General features: G+C 41.0%; 2 protein-coding genes across 3 annotated transcripts in view; both read left to right on the forward strand.

Annotated features, from left to right (window-relative positions):
• The window catches only part of LOC109622760 (tachykinin-like peptides receptor 86C), a 436364-nt gene that overhangs the window by 26123 nt on the left and 388046 nt on the right, over positions 1 to 22195 (forward strand). The window lies entirely within an intron of this gene.
• On the forward strand, positions 14344 to 15683 carry LOC134287313 (uncharacterized). The gene is made up of 2 exons (XM_062848959.1): positions 14344 to 14590; positions 14648 to 15683. Exons 1-2 carry the CDS (start codon positions 14420 to 14422, stop codon positions 15167 to 15169), a joined length of 693 nt encoding a protein of 230 aa, XP_062704943.1. The 5' UTR covers positions 14344 to 14419; the 3' UTR covers positions 15170 to 15683.

Consider the following 22195-nt stretch of genomic DNA (forward strand, 5'->3'; position numbering starts at 1 on the left):
ACATTTTGTTCCACTATAATATTTCAACGTACTTACTTGTAATCAACGTAAAGGATCTGTATTGTGTGGCTCAAAGGCTGCCCCCGCAGCGGACAACTGTATCCCCCAGGATTCCGCCGGGGGTTTTTCGGCTGCACTCAAAAATTTTCCAGTTTTGCTGGATGTTTTCACACCCGTCTCACTTGTCGCTGCAGCGCACCGGTAATCGACGCAATCGTAGTCACTGGAAACCAAGCTGAAAACTTGTAATCTTTTCTTAAAGTCGATACACTGGCCCTAATTTATTGCTTTGCACTGCGAACCACAACAAACTGAAAATGTCAAACTGTGTAAGTTCACAAGAAGTTCCACGTGAACTTCTTTCGAACTTTCGACTTCAAAAAGTATTCCAAGTTCAGAAAAAGTTCACATGCGAACCAGATTGAGCTCTACTAAATGATATCAGCACATTGAGTAAAATCCCACAGTGCCTAACAACACATACATGGAGTAGTGGTTAGGCACCGACTTTCAACGAGGAGAACCCGAGTTCAAATCTCAGTAAGTAAAAAACATCAAAAATTATTTCAAGGTGTATTAGTCAATTTGGATTCCACATGAACTAATGTTTCTTAATAATAAATTACTTTTGAGGACTAAACACATTTTTTTCATTTTTTCGAAGTTTATTTTGAAGCTGAATAGCGTTCCTTTCAGCGACACAAGTGTACTTTTTGTGAACTCAAGTTCGGTTAATTACTTAAAAAGTGAGCTGAATAGAATGCTGTTCATCTTCCTTCGAATAGCTGATTAAGCCCAAACATGCTATTTTATCCGAACTTTTGGTTGCTTGGGAGGCGCCCCGGAATGCGAAGCGATGCCAAGCTCGTGGATTTGGGAGCCGACGAATGATCCTAGAGCTCAAGCGCGACAAGAAACGCAAGGGCGTCGCATACAAAAGTCTGGAGAAAGAGGTCCTTGGCGAAGAGGTCGAAGTGAGGGCTCTTACAGCAGAGGCGACTCTGAAGATGAAGAACCTAGACGAGATCACCGAAGCCGAAGAGACAAGTCTGCATAAGTCCACCCACGTGTTTGAATTGTTCCGGGAAGTCCGTGAACAAAAGGCCCACAACGGGTGGTCCAAGATGCCCAGCCTTCAAGAAAGTCTGAGCGAACATATCACTGTGCACTGAGCAGGTAACGCAGTTTATCCTGTACAAGATCCTGAATCACTGTGACGCAGCCAAGGGGGCTCCGAGTAAGAAATTCCCCACACTCACACGCTCGCAGAGGAAGCAGCTTAGAACTCTCCGGGAGAAGGGAAAAGACCGGAATGAGGCCTTGTCCATAATCCTGAATAAGGAGAGCGAGCCCACTTCCTCAAAACGCTCGAGAAACGACCTAGACAAATCCGCCACAGAGGACCCCAAACAAAAAAAAGCGTGAAGCACCATCTGGATCCGAGAGAGCGCGCCCAACAGTCCACAAACAGCGTGCCTCAGAAAAACGTGTCTGGACAACAAAACCCACCCATGAGGAAAACAGCTGGTATCAGCTACAGTGATATGGCCAAAAGCGTGAAGGTCGGGATAATACCCAAAGACTTTCCCACCGTCCAACTCACTACAGCCCAGCTAGACCTTCTACAAGAAGCACTCCTGCTCAGAGTAGTTCAACAACGAAACGAGCCAATAAAACCCAAATTCAACAACCTCATCTACAAGTCCGGTTACATGGTTCTAATCTGTAAGGATCAAGAGACTGCTGAGTGGTTAAAGAGAATATTCCCATCCATGAAACCCTGGAAAGGTGCAGAGCTGATGGCAATGGACGAAGTGGCGATTCCACGTCCAGAGATGATCCGAGCATTCTTCCCACAAAGCTCCAGCTATGACGACGACCGAATAAAGGCTCTCATAGAAAGCCAAAATGACATCACAACAACTAATTGGCGTATTGTGAAACGATCCATTCTGAAAGACATTCATGTCGCATGGATCTTCACAGTAGAGGGTGCGTCGATGGAAAAGTTGAAGAAGTCCAAATACACCCTCAACTACCGATTTGGTGGAATCCAACTAAGGAAGATTACAGATCAACCGACTGCCGATACCGCCAATCCGACTGGAAGGCCGACCCAAGAGCAATCTGAGGAGGCCTCCTGTTCGGGCAAGGTTCGGCTAACTGGAAGGCCGACCCAAGAGAAATCTGAGGAAGCCTCGGGTTCGGGCGAGGTTAGTAAATCTCACCCCAAAAGCACCATAAAGGCTAGTCAGTCCGCCTCTAAAGGAAAAGCTCGAAGCTTACATGCGACTCCCTGCTCTAGTGGTACCAAACCAAAGGTTTCTAAACAGGGCAAAGGGAGTGCAAAAAGCGACAGTTTGACCACAGAGGCGAAACTGGCGGGCCCGGTCGCTATAGGGAAGAGAAACAACCCAAACTGTAACACCAAACGACACCCTGATGATCCGCAACATCCAAAGCCGGATAGTCGTCGTCCGGAAAAAAGCGGGAACCCCGGAAATGGCGACTAAAGTTCTGCAAGTGAACCTCCACCATGCTGAGAGCGCCACGGGTGTGCTCTGTCGGAGGTTCACCAAAGAGAATCTAACCGTGGCCCTCATTCAAGAGCCATGGGTCAATAAATCCAGAATACAAGGTATTCCACAACACTCATGTAAGTTGGTATATGATGACAGCCAGCTTTCTCCTAGAGCGGCTATTTTATTACATAACAACTGTAAATACTTTCCAATTTCAGAATTCAATTCATAGCTGTCAGGATGGAGGTACCTTCCGCTAGAGGGAGTAGAGAGATCTTGATGGTCTCGGGTGTGGGTAGCCTCCGAAAGACGGATGGTTCGCTCACTGTAGAGCCTAGCGATACACTGAGCGAATTGTTAAAGATCCACTTCCCTGATTCAATCCCTGAGTCGAGCATCGGTGACCAAGACACTGGAATTGCTGTCTCCGATCCACAAGAGATCCAATCATGGGTTTCTGGATCTAAAAAAGACGCAATAAAGGTTGCAAAGGAAGCTTTCACTCGGGCCAGGGTTGAGAGGGCTGTGAGATCTTTCGAGCCATTTGAGTCTCCTGGCATGGATGGAATATTCCCAGCGTTGATCCAAAAAGAGGAGAAAACACTGGTTCCACCCTTGGTTGAGATTTTTAGGGCGAGTCTGATTTTGGGGCATATACCCAACGATTGGCGTCAAATCCGGGCTGTCTTCATTCCGAAGGCAGGAAAGAGGGATAAAACCAACCCCAAAGCATTCAGGCCGATAAGTTTATCCTCTGTAATGCTCAAAATTATGGAAAAGGTACTATGCGAGTACATAAATCACAAATTTATGAAAACAATGCCTTTGTCAAAAAGCCAATTCGCTTATCAAAGTGGAAAATCTACGATCTCGGCACTACATACGGTAGTTCAAAAGATCGAAAAAACACTTAATGCAAAAGAAATTGCTCTTGTAGCATTTCTTGATATTGAGGGAGCATTCGATAACGCTTCTTATTCGTCTATAGGGTCAGCAATGTTGAGGATAAAATTCGACCCATGCATTGTTACCTGGGTACATGCTATGCTAGCTAATCGAAAAATCTCCTCTGAGCTTAGCGGTTCATACATTACTGTTAAAGCAACAAGGGGGTGTCCGCAAGGCGGAGTGCTTTCTCCTTTGTTGTGGTCATTGGTGGTGGATGAGCTTCTAGACAGCTTAGAGAGAAGAGGCTTCGAAGTGGTTGGATATGCTGATGACGTTGCCATTATTGTACGAGGCAAATTCGAAAGTGTTATCGTGGAAAGAATGCAATCTGCCCTAAATCACACTTTTTCCTGGTGTCAAAAGGAACAACTAGGCATAAATCCTACAAAAACTTCCATTATCCCTTTCACCAAACGGAGGAAGGTCCAATTGAAACCCCTTTTCTTGAATCATACACAACTAGTTTATTCAAGCGAAGTAAAATACCTAGGTATCATACTCGACGCAAAACTGAATTGGAACTCTCATCTCCAATCAGTTGTGCAGAAAGGTCTCAATACACTTTGGGTTTGTTCAAAAACCCTGGGTAAAAGATGGGGCCTAAAACCAAGTATGATCATGTGGATATATAAAACCATTGTTCGTCCCAGGACTACTTACGCTTCCCTTGTCTGGTGGCCTAAAACTAATGAGGCTGCTGCAAGGGTGAAGCTCAACAAAATCCAACGCACCGCTTGCATAGCGATCACTGGTGCAGTTCGTAGTACACCCACTTTGGCCCTAGACGCAATGCTTCACCTGCCCCGGTTAGATCAATTCATAAAGCTGGAAGCGGAAAAAAGTGCTCTAAGGTTAAAGAGAACAAAAACACTGCTGTCGGGAGACCTTACGGGTCACCTCAGCATATTAAATGAATTTGCCATAAATCCCGCAATAGGAATTTGTAGTGACTGGATGGAAACGGTAGTCAATTATGACTTACCTTACGATGTGTTCATTCCTTCCCGCCAGGAGTGGGAAGGAGGTGGACCCAGCGTTCCAACAGGCTCTATAAATTTCATCACAGATGGTTCGAAAATGAATAATCTGACAGGCTCCGGAATCTATGGCCCTAGAACAAAAATCCCTGTCCACTTAGGACAGTGGCCCACAGTATTTCAGGCGGAAATACAGGGTGCGGCAGGAAAAAATGCGAAAAGTTCAAGGCACTATTACACGCTAAATATAGGATATATATGACTATTTTTTCATGACAGTGTATCAGTCAATGTCTTTATTCTAGCACTGAAAAATAAAAATGAACATATTTGATGTTTAACATGTGATAATGTAGGCCTACTAAGCGGATATCAATAAACTGCGCGCCCAATGGTCATTAAACAAAATGACTATAAGAGTAACAAAATTAGCTCAAATTCGATGAACAACCTGACCACACTGATCCAGATCCATGTAGTTTCACATACCAGATGAAATAAGTACATATATTTGATGATATTGTAGAGAAAATTAAAAATTTTGTTTTATCGGATGCGAAATTTAGCGACCTGTGCGATTTTTTGCGGTTTGAAAATTCTGGTTGTCTTCATCTTCAGGCGCCGCCCTGTAAAGGTTAGTGACCAAAATGGGAAATTTTTAAATTAACTTTTCAGAAAACTAGCCTATTATAGATCATGGAACGTTGAAACATAGATTGGTTAATGTCAAATGGACGAAAATGAGGTTTGAAGTTGAAAAACACTTTCGCATTTTTTCCTGCCGCATACTGTATATGCAATATTAGAATGCGTGTTATTATGCCTGAGAAGAAAGTATAGATTTGCAAAAATATGTATTTTCTCTGACAGCCAAGCGGCACTTAAGTCGCTTAATAACTACACTTGTAACTCAAAGCTAGTGTGGGAATGCATTCTGGCTTCGAAAAACTTATCCATACGCAATCGAGTCTACCTATATTGGATCACAGGACATACGGGTCTAGAGGGAAACGAGATTGCTGATGAGCTAGCCAGGAATGGATCTAATGAAAGGTTCATTGGCCCTGAGCCCTTCTGCGGGATCTCAGACTGCTCTGTGAAAATGGAACTGAACAAATATATGGTCAGTCAAATCACATCAAACTGGAATGCACTTCCCCATACGAGCCAATCCAAAGGACTCGTAACGATAAACCCCAAGAAAACCCAACAACTATTAGGTCTCAACAAAAGGGATCTCAACATCTACACCGTTGCGTTGCGTTGCGTTGTGTTGTAACGGAGTTATTCGTAGATTGTATACTGAAAGTAGTCATGTTAAAACTTAAATACTCCTATTCTAATTGCTTATGGAATGCTATTTGGGAAGGAACAGCTATCCAATCAGAGGTTGAAGTAAAAAAGACATGAGAACTTCCATTGCTGGCCACGCCCATCTTCTCCGTTACGAGGATAGGGAAGGATGCGATGATATGACACCTACTTTACAAGAGGTCAGCGACTCACCAACACCCCCATAGGTGTCAAGGAGTTGGATATTTGGAAAGGGTTGATTGGGGATTCACTATAAGCGAGTGATGCGGCAAGATTCAGATTGTGTAAGTGTATTTGAGTGGATCATGTAAGATGTGTTGATGTGAGTGTAAGTGATTTTTTTACACCGTCGTTGGGAGTGACATAGCTAAGAAATTTGTCACTCCATGGGCCTTTTTGCTTCCGGGATGGGGCACAGGCATTTGGACCATGTGTCCTGGCTAACAAGCCTAGGCTTAAGCGCCATTGATCGCTCTCTGAAACGATAAGAAACACGTTATGTGGATGGGAAGGGATAATAGGGAAGGGATTATATCTATTTATCGAAATGCCAGCGACTCACCGACGCTCTCGTAAATAGAAAGGAAATAGGATTTTGGAACTGGAATGGTCTGGAATTTAGTATGATTAAGTTATGTGCTGGAATGAGATGTAAAGGGCGAAAACACAACAAATACGTCAATAAAATAATTTACCTCTATCACTGAAACAGAAAGTGTTAGGAATAATTTTTCAAAACTTAAATAAATAATGCCCTTTTTATGAGGTAAATGTTCATTTGTGATAAAATGCTATTCAAATCTCTACTTCCGATTTTTGCTCTACAGCATAATTGAGATTCTTCGAACTCGAAACAAACGGAATTAGATGTGTATTATGCCATAGTTTTAAAAACAAGATTGTTAACTAAGTTGGCAAACTTTAATGCTCACTACTTGCTTCAATAGCAGAACCATTGATAAGCAATCAATTATAATTACCCGAGCAGAAGGGAATATCAAATTAATAACTACGAAATTACAAAACCTGTTTTTATATCTCGTTTTGTTATTATTGTATTATCAAGGCATTACGTTCCCATAACATGTTTTGTTGGACAATCTTATTTTGTTATGACCAAGCTATTGGTATACAGCCATTAAATAACATTTCCATATTACATTTTGTTGTGGAACAAGTTTGATTATTATTGTATTATTGAGAGTGTACAAATACTTTATGCTATCCTAAGGAACAGAAGTAACTGAACAACAGTTTCTTAAGCTAAAGTTCTCAAAAAGGCACAAAACCTCTTTATCTTTTCGAAAAACATTATAAATAATATTTTAACCTAAATAAAGGCTCTTAGGAAAGGAAATAATCCATAGCTGAGCCGTAATCTTGAAAAGAATTCGTCAAACGATGATAATGATCCGAGGTACTCTGTATGGGGACCGAAATTTTATATTTTCCCATGTTTTCCCTGTCGTTCCAGAGGATGAAGTCGGATCTACCTATTTTTGGTAAAAGATTAGGGGCTGTTCATAAATCACGCAGACCAAATTTTGGTCATCTCAGACACCCCCCCTCCCCCCTCGTAGACTTTCGTAAAATGTTGACATTTGTATGGAGCGTAGACTTTGGCCAGACCCCCCCTCCCCCCAAAAAGTCTACGTGGTTTATGAATGCTCCCTTACATGAATAGTTGAAAATACGCCTATGAGGGAAGACAGAAACTGAAGTTCGCAATGATTGTTCCACCATTCTCACATGCTAGTCTAAATATGTGTAGCATTCTCAGCCAACACAAAGTCATATATGATGTAGAAAAGGATGCTAATGTGGAGGCCATATGCGTACATTTCATTTAACCACGGTTAAAGTGTACGCATATCGCCTCCACTTTAGCATCCTATTCAACAGCATGTGCGATTGTTTGATATCATAACTAATTTTGCTTTCTGGATGTTATCAATAACTCTTTAATATCAAAACTTGTTCTTGAAATATTTCCCAAATTCACTTTTATTAAGTTGTTATTGACACTAACAAAACATGTTATTAAATTGATTTTCCAGGAACAAATTTGTGTTATGTGACTTGTTATTTTGCCGCTTATGACAGACAAGTTTATAACTCAATATGTTATGTTAATAACATAAAAATAACTAATTCCATTATGCAGTTATTTTGCCAAAATGACGCATTTTGTTATGCTGTTGTTATTCTCTTCTGCTCGGGTATACTCAACTTCATTAAACAAAACAAGATCATAAAATTATAGCCACTGCATTGGAGGATGCCCCCATGAATGTGAAGAAGAAGAGTACGCCATTTTCTACATAATGGTTTTAAAGGGAAGTTGGCATCTCCACTCTTCCAACCAAAACGGGCAAAAACGGACAAAAGAAGCATTCAACTTGATAAATATTCAACCAAACAAGTCGAGCATTTGCTCATCAACATAAAGCAAATCATGATGAACCTTGGATTTATGTCGACCAGTTCCGACAAATATTTGTCTAGGTCCCATTTATATTTGATTTTTTTTTGAGATGACATAATTGGTGTAAAAACCTGGTCTAGAATCGAGGGTTGTAAATTGAACGGAACCGACGCCTGCCGAAGTTGCCATTGCGCAATATCTTGCTAGCTTTGGTGTGGTTCATGAAGTCTCTTCGAAGATTGCTGGAGCGCTGTAAATCAGTTTTCAACGAAGCGTACATGGTGTGAAGATAGGGAAACGATTAGTTTGACGGCCTGCAATGCTGCAGCACGAGGCGTCGCAGAACGCGGAACAATTCAAAAGAAAACATAAAATTTATCAAAAACTCGGCGGTTACAAAGACAGGCACGAAAACGGGGAAGTGATAAGATCTGAGGACATGTTTTTTGACCTTTCGTGAATCATATCTGGAGTATTTACCGACGTCATCTTTAAAGTCGTGCTTTAAACCTTTTTTGCCCACTGTTCCTCCCCTTAAACAGTAAAATTTAGCCGATAGGCAGAGGTATCTAATGCGTTCTCGCCACGAACCGTGAATCGATTCGTGCATCCCCCAATCTTGTCAAAAAACAATGATAGTTGTTGAAAAATTTTGCGCACCATGCGATGCGATCCACTTGCCAACCTACCTTGGTTATGGAAGTGGCTGTCGACGCCCTTCTTGATGACGTCCGGCCAGCCTTCCGGATTGCGCAGGTTGCTGATGATCGGGTAGAAGATTCTATCCACTATCGCGGCAAGGTTCGCCGACAGATCCACCGTACTTACATGATTTGCTCCCGAGGACAATCCACATCCAGAACGATTTTCCGGATTTTGATGAAAAAGCACCGCTTGGCTTTCCCGTTCACCGGGAAGAAGTGCGTCGGAATCAACGCCCCGGCATTGTTTAGCGTAACGACCAGCCACCGGACGTTTGCCCGCTGGGCCCAGTCCATGACGATCAGTTGGAGCTCTTCTGTCATTTTTCGCCCTTTAGCCGCGTCTTCAGGATGTAGCAACACGAATCTTCATTTTCTTCCTTCTTCTTGTCGTCGGACATTGTAGCACACCCGGAAATTGTCTGGGTTGATCGGAATCACACAAAGTTCGTAATTCTTCCTTACACTTGAAAATAAGGAAAATTCAAACGTGAAAAATTTCGTGACAGGCACAAATTTGCAACCTGCCACCGTCACAGCACACTGCGATCTCCAGGGATCTCAACATCTACACCGGTCTAATAACTGGACACTGCCCCTGCAGATACCATCTACAAAAGATCGGAGCAATCCAAACCTCAAATTGCCGCTTCTGTGACGAGGAGAGGGAAACATCAGAACATATCCTCTGCTATTGCAGTGCACTCACTCAACGTAGGTTCAAAGTTCTCAGCAAGCCCTTTTTAGGGCCTGCTGACATATGGATCTTATCTCCCAAGGACGTGGTTGGCTTCATAAAGCTAGTCTCGCCAGAATGGGGGAGTCACACACTGTAACTCAGGATCTCTATTCATCAATAATAGATGGTCTTGAGTTCAGTCGATACCAAGGTATCTCAGTGACAAATATGTTACTGAGATAACTTGCGTACCTCACAGCAAAAGGGTATATCACAATAGTTCTAAAATCTGGACGCAGTGATCTTCACCCGACAAACGAGAGAGAGACGCAGCTCAGCTATTGATTTGTCAGGCAGTTTCTGAGTGGGAGATGGATAACGCTATCATAGCGGACCCATACTGAGTACCCGCTTTTTTTGTCTGTATTAACGAGATACCCGCTGGCAACGGCGATTGGGTAGCGGATGGGTCCGGAAAAATGGCAGCGATATGGACGACGACTTAAAACTCCGCCCAGGAGTTGATGTCTACTACTTACGAGGGCTTCGTGGTCGCCATAGTAAACGTGGTCTGCTTCTGTAGCTGTTATGTGCCTCCTCGGTGGTCTATCGAGCAGATGCTGGGCTATATGACGACCGTACTGACAGGGCGAAAGCCGGTGGTAATAGGAGGTGGCTTCAATGCCTAGACCGTGGAATGGGGGAGCCGTTTCACGAACCAGCGGAGTCAGATTCTGTTAGGCTCTGGCTATGCTAGGTCGACCTGGTTAATGTCGGTACTAGAAGTACCTTTAGTCAGAACGGAGCGAAGTCGATCATCGACGTTTCATTTTGTAGTCTTCGCCTTATAAGTAGCTCGAATTGGTGGGTATACGATGCCCACCGATACACTCACAGCAATCACCAGGCGGTTCGCTACAGTATCGACTACATTAGCGGAGCCAGCTTTTTCTTGTTTCTTCCTCACTCTCCTAAACATGCAGGAAAATGAGCGAGATGAAAGAGGTGGCAAGCTGCCCCCTCTTCTATCTCTTTCTTTTTCGTGCATGTTTAGGAGAGTGAGTAAGAAAAAAGAAAATGCTGACTCCGCCAATGATCGACTACAACAAGGCCAATCCCTCGTAGGTAGAAGACATCAGACTTCTATGACAAGGTACTTAGAGAGGCACCCCGACGTGAACCACTCTCAGTTAAAGCGAGGACGAGCTAGTTATGGAGCTTTTGCGTGCGTGCGATGTGTTCTAGAAATGGGAGACCAACGGCGTACTGGTGCACTCAAGCGATTGCGGACCAGCGCTGCGACTGTCTATGGGCCAGGTGGTGTCTCTTAGCGTAGGTAAGGCCTCAGGTCCGGAAGGAGTTCCGAACCTGGCCTTAAAAGTAGCTATTGCAGAGGCTCCCGAGGTCTGCTAAGCAGAAATGCCTGGACGAGGGAGTTTTCCCAGATGCATGGAGGAGGCAGAGCCTGGTTCTATCGCCAAAGGCGGGGAAAGCACCCGGAAACCCGTCGGCATATAGTCCAATATGCTTGATCGACACGGCGGGGAAGGTGCTCGAAAAGATCATCCTCAGCAGAGTGTTGAGGCACACCGAGGGTGTAAATGGTCTCTCAAGTAGCCAGTATGGCTTCTGGAAGGAGAGGTCGACCGTAGACGCTATCCTGTCGGTTACAAAAACCGTCGGGAAAGCACTCAAGCGTAAGAGAAAGGGGATTCGCTACTGTGCAGCAGAGGCACTGTATGTAAGAGGAACGCGTTTAATAGCACCAGTTGGCCAGCTATTGCCGATACGCTCATGCGTCTGGAGATATTTGAGTACCGGTACCTGTACAAGATTCTCGGAAGTTACTTCCAGTATCTGGAGATAGTTTTCGACATGGAGGTGGGTTGGAAGTGCTTTCACATTACCTCAGGAGTCCCGCAAGGTTCCATTCGGGGTCCGGTATTATGGAATGTCATGTACGATGAGGTGTTAAGGTTAAAGGGTGATACGGGCAAAATTTGGTCACACAAATTTTTGGACCAGTAATGCTACATTATATGTAGCTTATACCATAAATATTTCATCAAAATCGATTAAGTATTGGTTGATATATAGAAAAAACCATCGACCTACCTTTTTAAAATTTTGTACAAAGGCGCTCCATAGTAAATTTTCGGAAATTTAAGGTCAGTAAAGCACAATTTTGATTAGAGAACTACCAATACTGCTCCGATTTTTATCAAAATTTTACAGTATCATACTACATAAGTGACCCGATTTTGTCAGCCCTTTTTCAGAACACATTTTTTACTCTCCTCGAAAACCTAAACAATTTTTCAAACTTTTTATCTCTCTATGTTCTGCTCTTTAGCTTTAGTTTGATGATAAACATGAATGAATTGGGTAAAATTTGACCGTAAGATAACGAGAGCAAAAAGTTTGTCGAGAAATGGGGCTGACAAAATCGGGTCCTTACTGTATTATAAAAATATGTTCTTAGCAAAATTTTGAGCCATTTTGTATGAATACTTTCAAAGTTGTAGCAGTTTGAATATGAAAAAAACTGACCGGGTGCCACTTAAGCAAATATAACTTTGTAACGGCTGGATCAAATTGAATGAAATTTTTACACAACATTTTGATATGCATACTTTACATACAGACATTTTTTTTATTGAAATTGGTTCAGTATTTCTGGCTCTATAAATAAAAGAGTAAAAATGTGTTCTTATTTTTTAATCCTCTTTGTACAAAATTTTAAAATTGCAGTTTTCAGGATTCACAATATCTCCGCAAATACTACGATTTTGATGAAAATTTTATGGTATAAGCTACATAGGGTATGTGTTCCATCAGTAATCTCACGCTCCCATATTCATCCTATTCGAAAACAAGCGATTACGGCACCGATTGATTCCGTTCTTTTTGTTTTCATGGGTGCTCTCTTCTAACAAAAAATACAAAAATAAGAAACAAAACAAACAGCGTTTCATTCCTTTGTTTTTCATAGGATGAAAATGGGAGCCATATGCTTAATAAGGGAACCAATACCCTATAATGTATCATTACTGGTCCAAAAATCAGCTGTTTTTGTGTACGCAGTCTCAAGTTATGAAACAAATTGTGTGACCATATTTTGACCGTATCACCTTTTAGAGTTCCCGGTGGCCCACCGGCGGTGGGAGTGAAGATCATCGGCTTTGCTGACGAGATTACGCTGGAGGTCTACGGTGAATCGATCGAAGAAGTGGAATTGACTACTGCCCACTCGATCCCGTTTGTGGAGAAATGAATAAGATATTTAAAACTGAGTTGGTGGTTGTTGTTAGGTATCTAGTCATTTGAATCACCCTAATGGTCACTCAGTGTCCAGCTGTAGTTGCCCTTTTTTCGCACATTATTCTGCCATTCCCTTATCACTCGTTTCAGTAGGTGAGCCACGATCAGCCGAAAAGGCCTTAAGCTCGGCAATATTCGTTTTCTGCCTGAATGTTCTATACTGATCCTAAATCTACATATAAGATAGCCAGAAATCAAACTAGAATTAGTTGAGTACAAAATTCCATACCAATCGCATCTACCGTGTTATTTATTTATTTATTTTATCCAAATAAAACAGCGAGCAATAAATCGCGTAGTTTCGAACCCAGTTCACTGAGTTAAGTGTTTGTCGCGAATCCAAACAGTTGTGAACAGGCGAAAGTCGGAACAGCAAGCAGTGATCAGTGTAGGCGATAGCAGTATCACTTCGAAGCGCTCCGTCAAACACTTGGGGGTGATGATCGACGATAAGCTTACGTCCGGTAGCTACGTTGATTACGCCTGCAAAAGAGCCTCCACAGCTATAGTGGCACTGCCGCAGATGATGTCCAATAGTCAGCTACGTAGGTCATACCGGTGTGCCCTACGACCGAAATCGACCCTTACATCGATTAAGTGGCCGCGGGGAGAACATCCTGGTAGCGGTTGGAAAGCGTGGTGGCGAGGACTGTTCGGAAAACTGGCGAAGCACCAGTAATCAGCATGCTACCTTGGTGGACTCCCCAAAGCGGGGGTGCGATATGCATAAGTCCGTCTCTGAAGCAATGCCTTCTTGGTGGTTCCGGAAAGACGAAGGGTTTGGCGGCCATGGGAATGTTTTTTAGTGGGTCGAGGAAAGAACAGTCCTGGTTTTTACTTTTGTTATCAAAAGAAGACGGTCCTTAACCCCACATTTCCTGAAGCTCACTGTTCAGGTGTCTGTTGATCAGGTTATCCCCCCATGGTTTAGAAGAAAAAAGCTAGGCTGTGTTGCTGTTGGGACGTATTGCCAATATGAAGGTTAAAGACTGCGTTTTTTTTTTAAGCTGAGGAGTTCCCATCCGAAGGGACTTTGGTTAGCTCTCCAATTATCAACCGATCACCCGAACATTCAAGAACCGACGGACTGCTTCCGGATCCCACAATCGTTTACCCCGACTTCCCATCTCCGGAACGAGCTCCGGTCAACTTTACAACTTCCGAGCTTCATCCAAGAACTCCCCCTGCGTCTTCTGGGAAAGCAGTACAAAGCCACGGTAGTTTGCTTGTAAATCGACAGGAGAATGGATCTTCAACCAACGTCGACCCGAAATCGATCGAAAGAGTTCGAGAAAATAACAAGTCAGAGTGTCAGTTGATGAAATCAAATAAGGGAAAACCTTTGCTATCAAAAAACGGATACACTTATCATTTGAACAAAAAGGTAGGTTAATGTTTTGCTTAAAACAAGTATTATTTTCGAATTATTTTGTATTCTTTCCCTTTGAATTTTGAACGAAAATGTGCACTATTGGACTTGCGTGAAAAAACGGGCCAAGGAAAACCGTTGCCTGGCAACGATCGTGACGAGGATGTCAGACAAGGGACATGCTGCTGATATGCCAAGCGAGCACAACCATCCGCCGAACCCATTGACGGTCAAATGTAGAAAGCTGCGGAACGAGTTGAGGCAACGTTCGGAAGGGCGTCTGGAACCACCAACCGTTACAATCCGAGAGTGTGCCAAGGAGGTGTCAAACGAGGTAATGTACTTCAAAATCCATTTTATTAGCGAATTTAAGGAACATATTTGTTTTCAGGTGCAAACCATGGTTTCGAAGCCAGCTCAGCGCAAGATCTGCCAACGTTCCCGACAACCCGCAAAATATCCTAAAGAACCAACTCCTGGAAACTATGTAGAAATTCCGGACAGTTTCAAAAAAACCTTGGATGGGGCAGATTTTTTGTTAGCTGTAACAGAAACGGCTTTGTTGTTTTCTACTAACGACAACATTCGTCGTTTATCTACCGCTAAAACGTGGATGATGGATGGAACATTTGCCACCACGGCTCCTCCGGGGTTTACTCAAATTTATTCAATTTTGGGTTGCATTGGTTCTGGTGATGCTGCCAGATATTTGCCATTCGTTTTTATTCTTTTAACGAACAAAAGCGAAAAGACATACACGTCTGCTCTCGAGGAACTACTCAAGCCATTCGTAACGTCTTTCCTGAATGCAAGCGTCAAGGATGTTTCTTTCACCTTACGCAAAACTTTTTTAAAAGAGTTCAGAGCTGCGGCCTTTCTGCAGTTTACTCCAAAAACGATGCAATTTTCATGAACTTCAAAAAAATTAAAGCGCTTGCTTTTGCGCCACTGGAGTTTGTGGAAAAAGCATTTAAAATGATAGCAGCAAGTGTACCACCGGAAATGAACCAGTTCATAACGTACATTGAAGAGAATTACGTGTTAGGTCGGATTAAGAAACGCAAATCCGATGGCACATTGGTAAGAAACAAACCAACATTTTCCCCGGAGCTTTGGAATGTGAGCCAGCGTGTATTACAACACCAACCTCGAACTACCAACAAGCTGGAGGGTTAGCACAGTAGATGGAACACGGTTTGTAAAGAAAGGGGTTTTTATCAAACGATCGAAAACTTACAAAAAGAGCAAAAAATCACGGAAGGTGAGATTTTCAGTGTGCTGCACGGGCTGCCTAATGGCAAAAGAAACCCGAAATATATAGAGAAAGATAAGAAATCGAGAAAGTTTGCAAATTTTCTGAAAACCAAATAATGGATTTTGTAGTTGGAATCGCCCTTATCCTAAAGGATTATTAAATAGTTGTTAATGTTGCCTAAGTATTATTAAGTAGTAGTATTAAGATATTCCTAATACAAAAATTGTTCTAATAATGAAACTGTACTTCGTTCATTCATTTAAATGAAAGAAACAATCCTTGCCATGTTATGTCTCAAATTCCTACATGATTGATCAAAGCTGTGATTGACCAGCCATTAAGTACCAATTGTCCATTAGATCATACGCCCATTCAACGTTTTGTGCCGTGTGCAACATAGTTGCCCCATGCTTTTAAGGAATTCCTATTAACATGCTGCACACGGCTGCTTCGTCCCATACAACTTTTTGACTATTCGGCCTATTGTCCTTTGGACCTTTTGTCCATTCGACCTTTTGTCCATTCGACCTTTTGTCCATTCGACCTTTTGTCCTTCGAGCTTTTGTCATAGATTCTTGGAAAACGCCCTGCACACGTGGGTTTGGGTATGGGTGCACGTGAAATGGGTTTAGAGTGAACGAGTGAGTTGCAATTTCTAAACCATTAAATTACGGTTGAATTAAGGGTGCAGGACAATTTGTAATCTGTGTTGGGCACCAATTGGGGTCGTTGATGGATACAAATTTGTGTGCAAAATTGTTGCTTCTGCCGAGGTGGGAATGTTTGATAAGGGGGTAAGGAGAAAGTGGAATTTCGAACATGCCGGTGTTTTGTGGAAAATAATTTTCCATTTTTTATTGTGAATAACTCTATTTGGAAAACCAATACGAATTTGGTTTGAAACCTGACGAGGTAATAAGCGATGGCGCATCGAAATGAAATGGTTTTGATAGTATTCACGATTTAACCCTCTCAAAATATTAGGTTTTCCGCACCATATTTATATGGACCGTGGTATTTGCCCTAACCCCCACCCCCCTCTTAATGGACCACGTAATTTATAAATGCCCCTATTCTTACTCTATATTCTCTACATACACAGAGAAACAGACGTCACACTCTACTCGCTTCCCATCAATCGGCGTTTTTAACCTAATTCGAATATTAGGTACCTAAGTGGTCGATTGATTGGCCAGTCGCTACGCTTCTGCTCCTGCTTGACTGCTCACTACCGACAACCTAGTGATTGTTTCATTTTTGTGACGATGTTTTTCAATGTTAATTGTTCTCAGACTGAATAATTTCTCGGAATACCGGGATTTCCTAAAAAGAAAAAGAATTTGGGTTGATTTGTAGTCCCGTGTAGAGTTACTAGAATCTATATGGGTAAATGCACTAGTCTTCGCCCCCTCCCTAATTTTCACCCCCCTAATAAAACATTCGTAGTTTTTGTGATTAAGTTGATTGCTTTTCAACGTATCTGAGAGAACAAATAAAATCAATCTTGTGCGCTAATGATATTCCACAAAACCAATAACTTCATCTATCGAATTAGCGATTGTGAAATAGTCATGGCAATGATGTATGTTTTTTCAACGCAATGCAAACAGTAGCAATAATCAGAACCTGGGAAGACATACAAAATCAACTCTTCCAACCCAAAATAATGTACATTGATAATCATACAAGTCTTAGGAATACACAGCAGGTTATTTATTCAGCTAAATTGATAAAACTTATCAATTTTTAGCTATTTTTATAGGTGGCGAAAATTAGAGCACAAAATTTCAAGTTTCCAATTTTCGCCCCTGGTGAAATCCCTTGTCCCGTTTTATTCGTATTGCGTGTTTCCAGGGCCGGATTTACGGAGGGGCCAGGGGGGGCATGGCCCCGGGCCCCGACATTTTAGGGGCCCCCACAAAATCTTACTTCCCGAAAATGTAAAGCAATAATATTTTGGAAGGGTGTATATGACATGCTGTGGTTTTAAGGTTGACAAAAATTTCATTTTTTTTCTAATGTTACTTCATCCTTCGTAACATTTTAGTCGGATTTCAACATTTCAAAGGGGGGATCACAAATAAATTATTCAAAAAATTTGGAAATTTTAAGATAAAATTCAAGTCGTCATGATTTTTTTTAACAAATCCGATAAGTTAATTTTCATCATATACATTTATTATTTGTCATCCGCCCTCTTGACGGATCCATGAGCACTGTGGCAAAAGAGAAAGAAATTTGTTTCGGCCTAATTGAAAAGATTATAGATAATTGGCCTGTGGCTTACACAAACTTCCTCTAAAACTTGATAACAATATTTCAACAATAAATCAGTCTTCTGCAAATGCACAAGATGTTTAACAACAGTCCTGGTAAAAATTCTCGTCTGAGTTCTGGAAAATTTCCAAAACTGTGTAGAATGGGGAGCCAAAAAGTTCCTGCTGAATATTCGTGTTTATTTCTGTACTAGAGAAACTCTAGCAAGCTCAAGAAACACAGACCAAAACTCTTCGAAATAATCCGCATAAAAGGATTATTTCGAAGAGTTTCGGTCTGTATTTCTTCAGTTCTTAAGAGATTTGATTTCTGAATTAGGGATGTAATTTTGGTGAACTTCTGACAAAACTCATAGGAAATTGCAGAATAAATTTGTGGAAAAATATTAATAGATGATGAAAAAATATGAAAGGTTCTGATTTTTTTTCATTCGGCTTAAAATCGTCTTAGATCTCCACCAAAAATTTTCTAGAAATTTCTCAAAAAATCAAAAATAGGTACATAAATTGAGGTCAGAAGCTCCGTCAGAAACTCACTACAGATTATCGCTAAAAACTTCAAAAAATTGCCGTGACTTGAAAACTTTGCGATCATCGTGAAACCTTCTCAAATTGTTTCAAACGTAAAGAAGTAACTGTAGAAAATTTAAAAGTAACATAAACATTGATCAATTTTGTATTGGAAGGTACAAAAGTTCGTGATGGGACTGACTTGCGATTACTTTTCATTATGGGACAATCTGACTTGGTGTTGTTTTTCGATTTTACTGAACAAATTATATATTTCTATTTACGTGACTGAAAGATCATCGGAAGAAAGGACGAAAACGGGTATTAAATCAATTTTGCCCAAAATGCAGATGGGACTGACTTGCGATTCACGGCAGAATAGCTCTTTAAAATTCCCATAAAGTTTTACCAGAAGTTTATTTCAGAATTTTGTCGAAAATTCTTTTGGGACATCGCTAAAAACTTCTCTAACTAAGGGTTGCGCTAGAAAGTTTTTTGAAGTTTGCGAAAAAACTACCTCTGCGATTGCATTATAAAGTAACTCAAACATTCTCGAAGATCTCTGCTATAATTTCTTCTTCAAATTTCTCTGTCTTTCTGTCTGTGTCTGGGCCACGAGCACACTCGCGAATTAAAAAACGTTTTTTACTTTACGCCATTTCTTGTATCATTGTTTTTACACTAGAATCAAATCTGAACATTACTTATGAATGGGTAGCTTTTTTTTGTAATATGATTCAAAATCTTCCAAAACGACAGTAGTACATTTTGTTTGATTTTTTTCATATTTTTTTCCATTCTATACCAGCAACAACATATTCTTTAGAAAAAGGGCCCCCACAACACTGTGGCCCCAGGCCCCCACATTTGTAAATCCGGCTCTGCGTGTTTCAGTTTTCGCCCCTCTCTTTCTCGTACTGAACTCGGGTGTGGAGATAACGGATGAGGTGAAGTTGATCTTTGTGAGGTAGGGGAAAGTGGGGCAAAATGCACCATTTATGCAAACGTGGTCATTCTAATCTATTTCATGAGTGTCTTCTGTGATTTTTGGCCACTGAATTCGAAGGTCGATTCGACACCCAATTTTAAACGCAATTTTCAACGATCCTCGTCAAATTGAGTCTCCTTGCTATCACACAAACTACTGCATTTTTGATGCGACGTCTTGCTGTCATCGTTGCAAAAAAGGAAGAGAGCGAAAATGAAATGCGAGAAAAGCACGTGTCAATCTGTCAGTTTTAACATATTTGACTGAAAAGTCAGGTGTGATGGCAAAAACGGGCGATTTTTGGGACTGTTCGTGGGACGAACGTTCCAAACCGTCGTGTTCTATAAGGGAATGCCCACACAATCTATTTTGGAGGATAGTTTACTATTTTATATAAAAGACGTTAATTTTTGGTTCGCGTGACGCAAATTTACCGAATCAAATAAATAATCGAGGAGTCTAGATGTAAGTGACCTTTTTGTCGAATATAAAAAAAATCCAAAAGTCAAACATTTCTAAACTTGTTTAAAACTATGTTCACGTTGATGAGAAGAAATATGGGATAGAAAATGGAATTGATTTTCATAGACTTTGCATGGGGTGAACAATTGGTGATAAATTTCGCGCCTCTTTTACTCACGAGGGTTTATCGCTAACACTCTATTGTTCAAACACTCTATTGCGAAACGTCCGCTGGCATTTTTCGCTTTGGCTAGTAATGAACTTCCATTAAACTCTCATTTAACTATTCACAACAGCTATGGAAGATTGTCAATCACTTGAATTCCATGTGCTTCAAATTAGGAAATCTTTTTGACGTATTTTATTTATAAGAATATTTCTGGCGTTCGATTCAAATAAGTCGTAAGTTTGCTGAGATTTTTATGCAGATTGGACTTATTCAAATCGAACGCCAGATTTGTTAGGCGCACTCATTTTAGATTCACAAAATCCCTGCATTTTTTTTAAATTTTCGCCAAGATCCACGCAGCCAAGCACTAAGTAAAATACAAGATTACCGATTCCTCAGCAACTTTGACAGTTTGTTACTCAGATTCACCAATTGTTTTTTTTTCTGAGAATCAGCTGACTAACGTTACTTTTTACTATTATCTCAGTGAGTTTGCTGTACAGTCAGCAGCTGTGCGAGAATAGCCGAATTCGCAAATATTGTTATATCTAGTGTATGATTTCAAAATAAGTAGACCTAAGGACCCTTAATAGATATTTTTTTGTGACCTAATTTATTAATGTTCCCCTTAAGTTATGTAATGCAAAAAATCCATTTCAAAACCATCCCTTCCATTCTATTTTTTTGCATGTGACGTCAACAGACCACCCACTTCACCCCACAAAGCGTGACGTAATTTGTATACGTACCCCATTAATACGTAATTTTTAGTTGCCCATGTTTTCTACTTTATACCCCGGACAGACATGTGATACGAGTGTGATTCCTGTACAACGGTACACAGTGTCAAGAAAATTCTAACAAGACTGACTTGAACTGAGAGAATTTTCAGTATGGCACTCATTTCAAGCGCAATTGTACAGTGATTCTTGTATCACATGTGTGTCATAAGTATTACAATCTATATCTATTGATCTATGTATGTATTGTTTCATTCTGTTAATTTAAACACAAGGAGGCGAATAATATGCATACAGGAAAATATTTTTTTCTTGCTTTTCCAGACGGGAGCTTGCTTTGGATAACTCAAAAACGCAGAAGACAGTACTAAGCTTGCCGGGATAATTCGTATTCAATAAAATTTTAAGGATAGCCATGATCGAATTGAGGAAAATTTATGGGCAACTGTAGGGGGCGAAAATTAGAGCGGAGGTGGGGCGAAGATTGAATTTAGGGGGGGCGAAAATAAATCACAAATCAATATTGAAAATTGTTATTTTAATGAATAAAATCTTTATTCAATGGTACTTTTGAGCTGGTTTACCACTGATTGGAAATTAGCAAGAATCACCAAAGAAACATAGATATTATCGGAAAAATATGTTGAAACTCAATCATTTGGATAGTTCAATGCTTTAGGGGGCGAAATCTAGTGCTTTTACCCTATATAAAATGCAGTGGCATACGTGGGACCGTGCCACGTTTTTGAAAATCGATTTTTATACGTTTTGCACAGGGGAACTTGGACTTGAAACGTCAAAAAACGCAGTAGGCAAGACAAAGTTTGTCGGGTACAGCTAGTTTAAATTAAAAACAGAGTTTCGAGAGTTTCCCATTGCTCATATCATCCCTTTAATGCTAGAACTGGGTGACTGATTTTGCGAAATCGCAAGAAATTTTTTTATATCTGAACGTACACCACAATAAACACAAGTTTGTCAATTGAAAATCCGAAAAAAACATATTAATTCAACTTTTAAAACCAACAAAGAGTTTGTTTTATACCAGATTAAGTTTTACCAGCCATTTCTAATCGCATTTTTCAAAACGAGTTACCTAGTTCTAGCATTAAGGGGGTGATATTCTTTATTACACCAACGAACCTAACCTCAAAATGACTGACAGCTCTGACTCATGCGCTGCGTGAGCTGTTGGTATCTAAGGTAAAAAACAACTTCTTGGTAACGAAGAACCTCAACAACTTTTTTCCGTACACAACTCAAGTGTCTGGTTGGTCTATACGATGCGACTAATGACTCTCAATGCAAAGGTTAAGGTTTCAATTCTCGTTCGTTTAGGAAGTTTTTGTCATGAAATTTTCTAACTTAATCAGCACATGAGACGAAGCTCATTGTGATATCCTCAGGTTCTATATGACTAAGGCTCACACTATCTGGTTAAACTCCATTAAATACACTCTGAAGATCCAGTCTTTGTTTACGTACGTCCGTCTTCGTTCAGCTGCTCATTTCCACTGTCCCGTAACCAACCAACCACAC

This window comes from Aedes albopictus, chromosome 1 (genome assembly GCF_035046485.1).
Source record: "Aedes albopictus strain Foshan chromosome 1, AalbF5, whole genome shotgun sequence".
Lineage (NCBI taxonomy): Eukaryota > Metazoa > Arthropoda > Insecta > Diptera > Culicidae > Aedes > Aedes albopictus.

Coding starts and splice junctions, on each gene's coding strand:
- LOC134287313 (XM_062848959.1), top strand. CDS start 14,420: ATGTCAGACAAGGGACATGCTGCTGATATGCCAAGCGAGCACAACCAT. Junction 14,591..14,647: donor CCAAGGAGGTGTCAAACGAG/GTAATGTACTTC, acceptor ATTTGTTTTCAG/GTGCAAACCATGGTTTCGAA.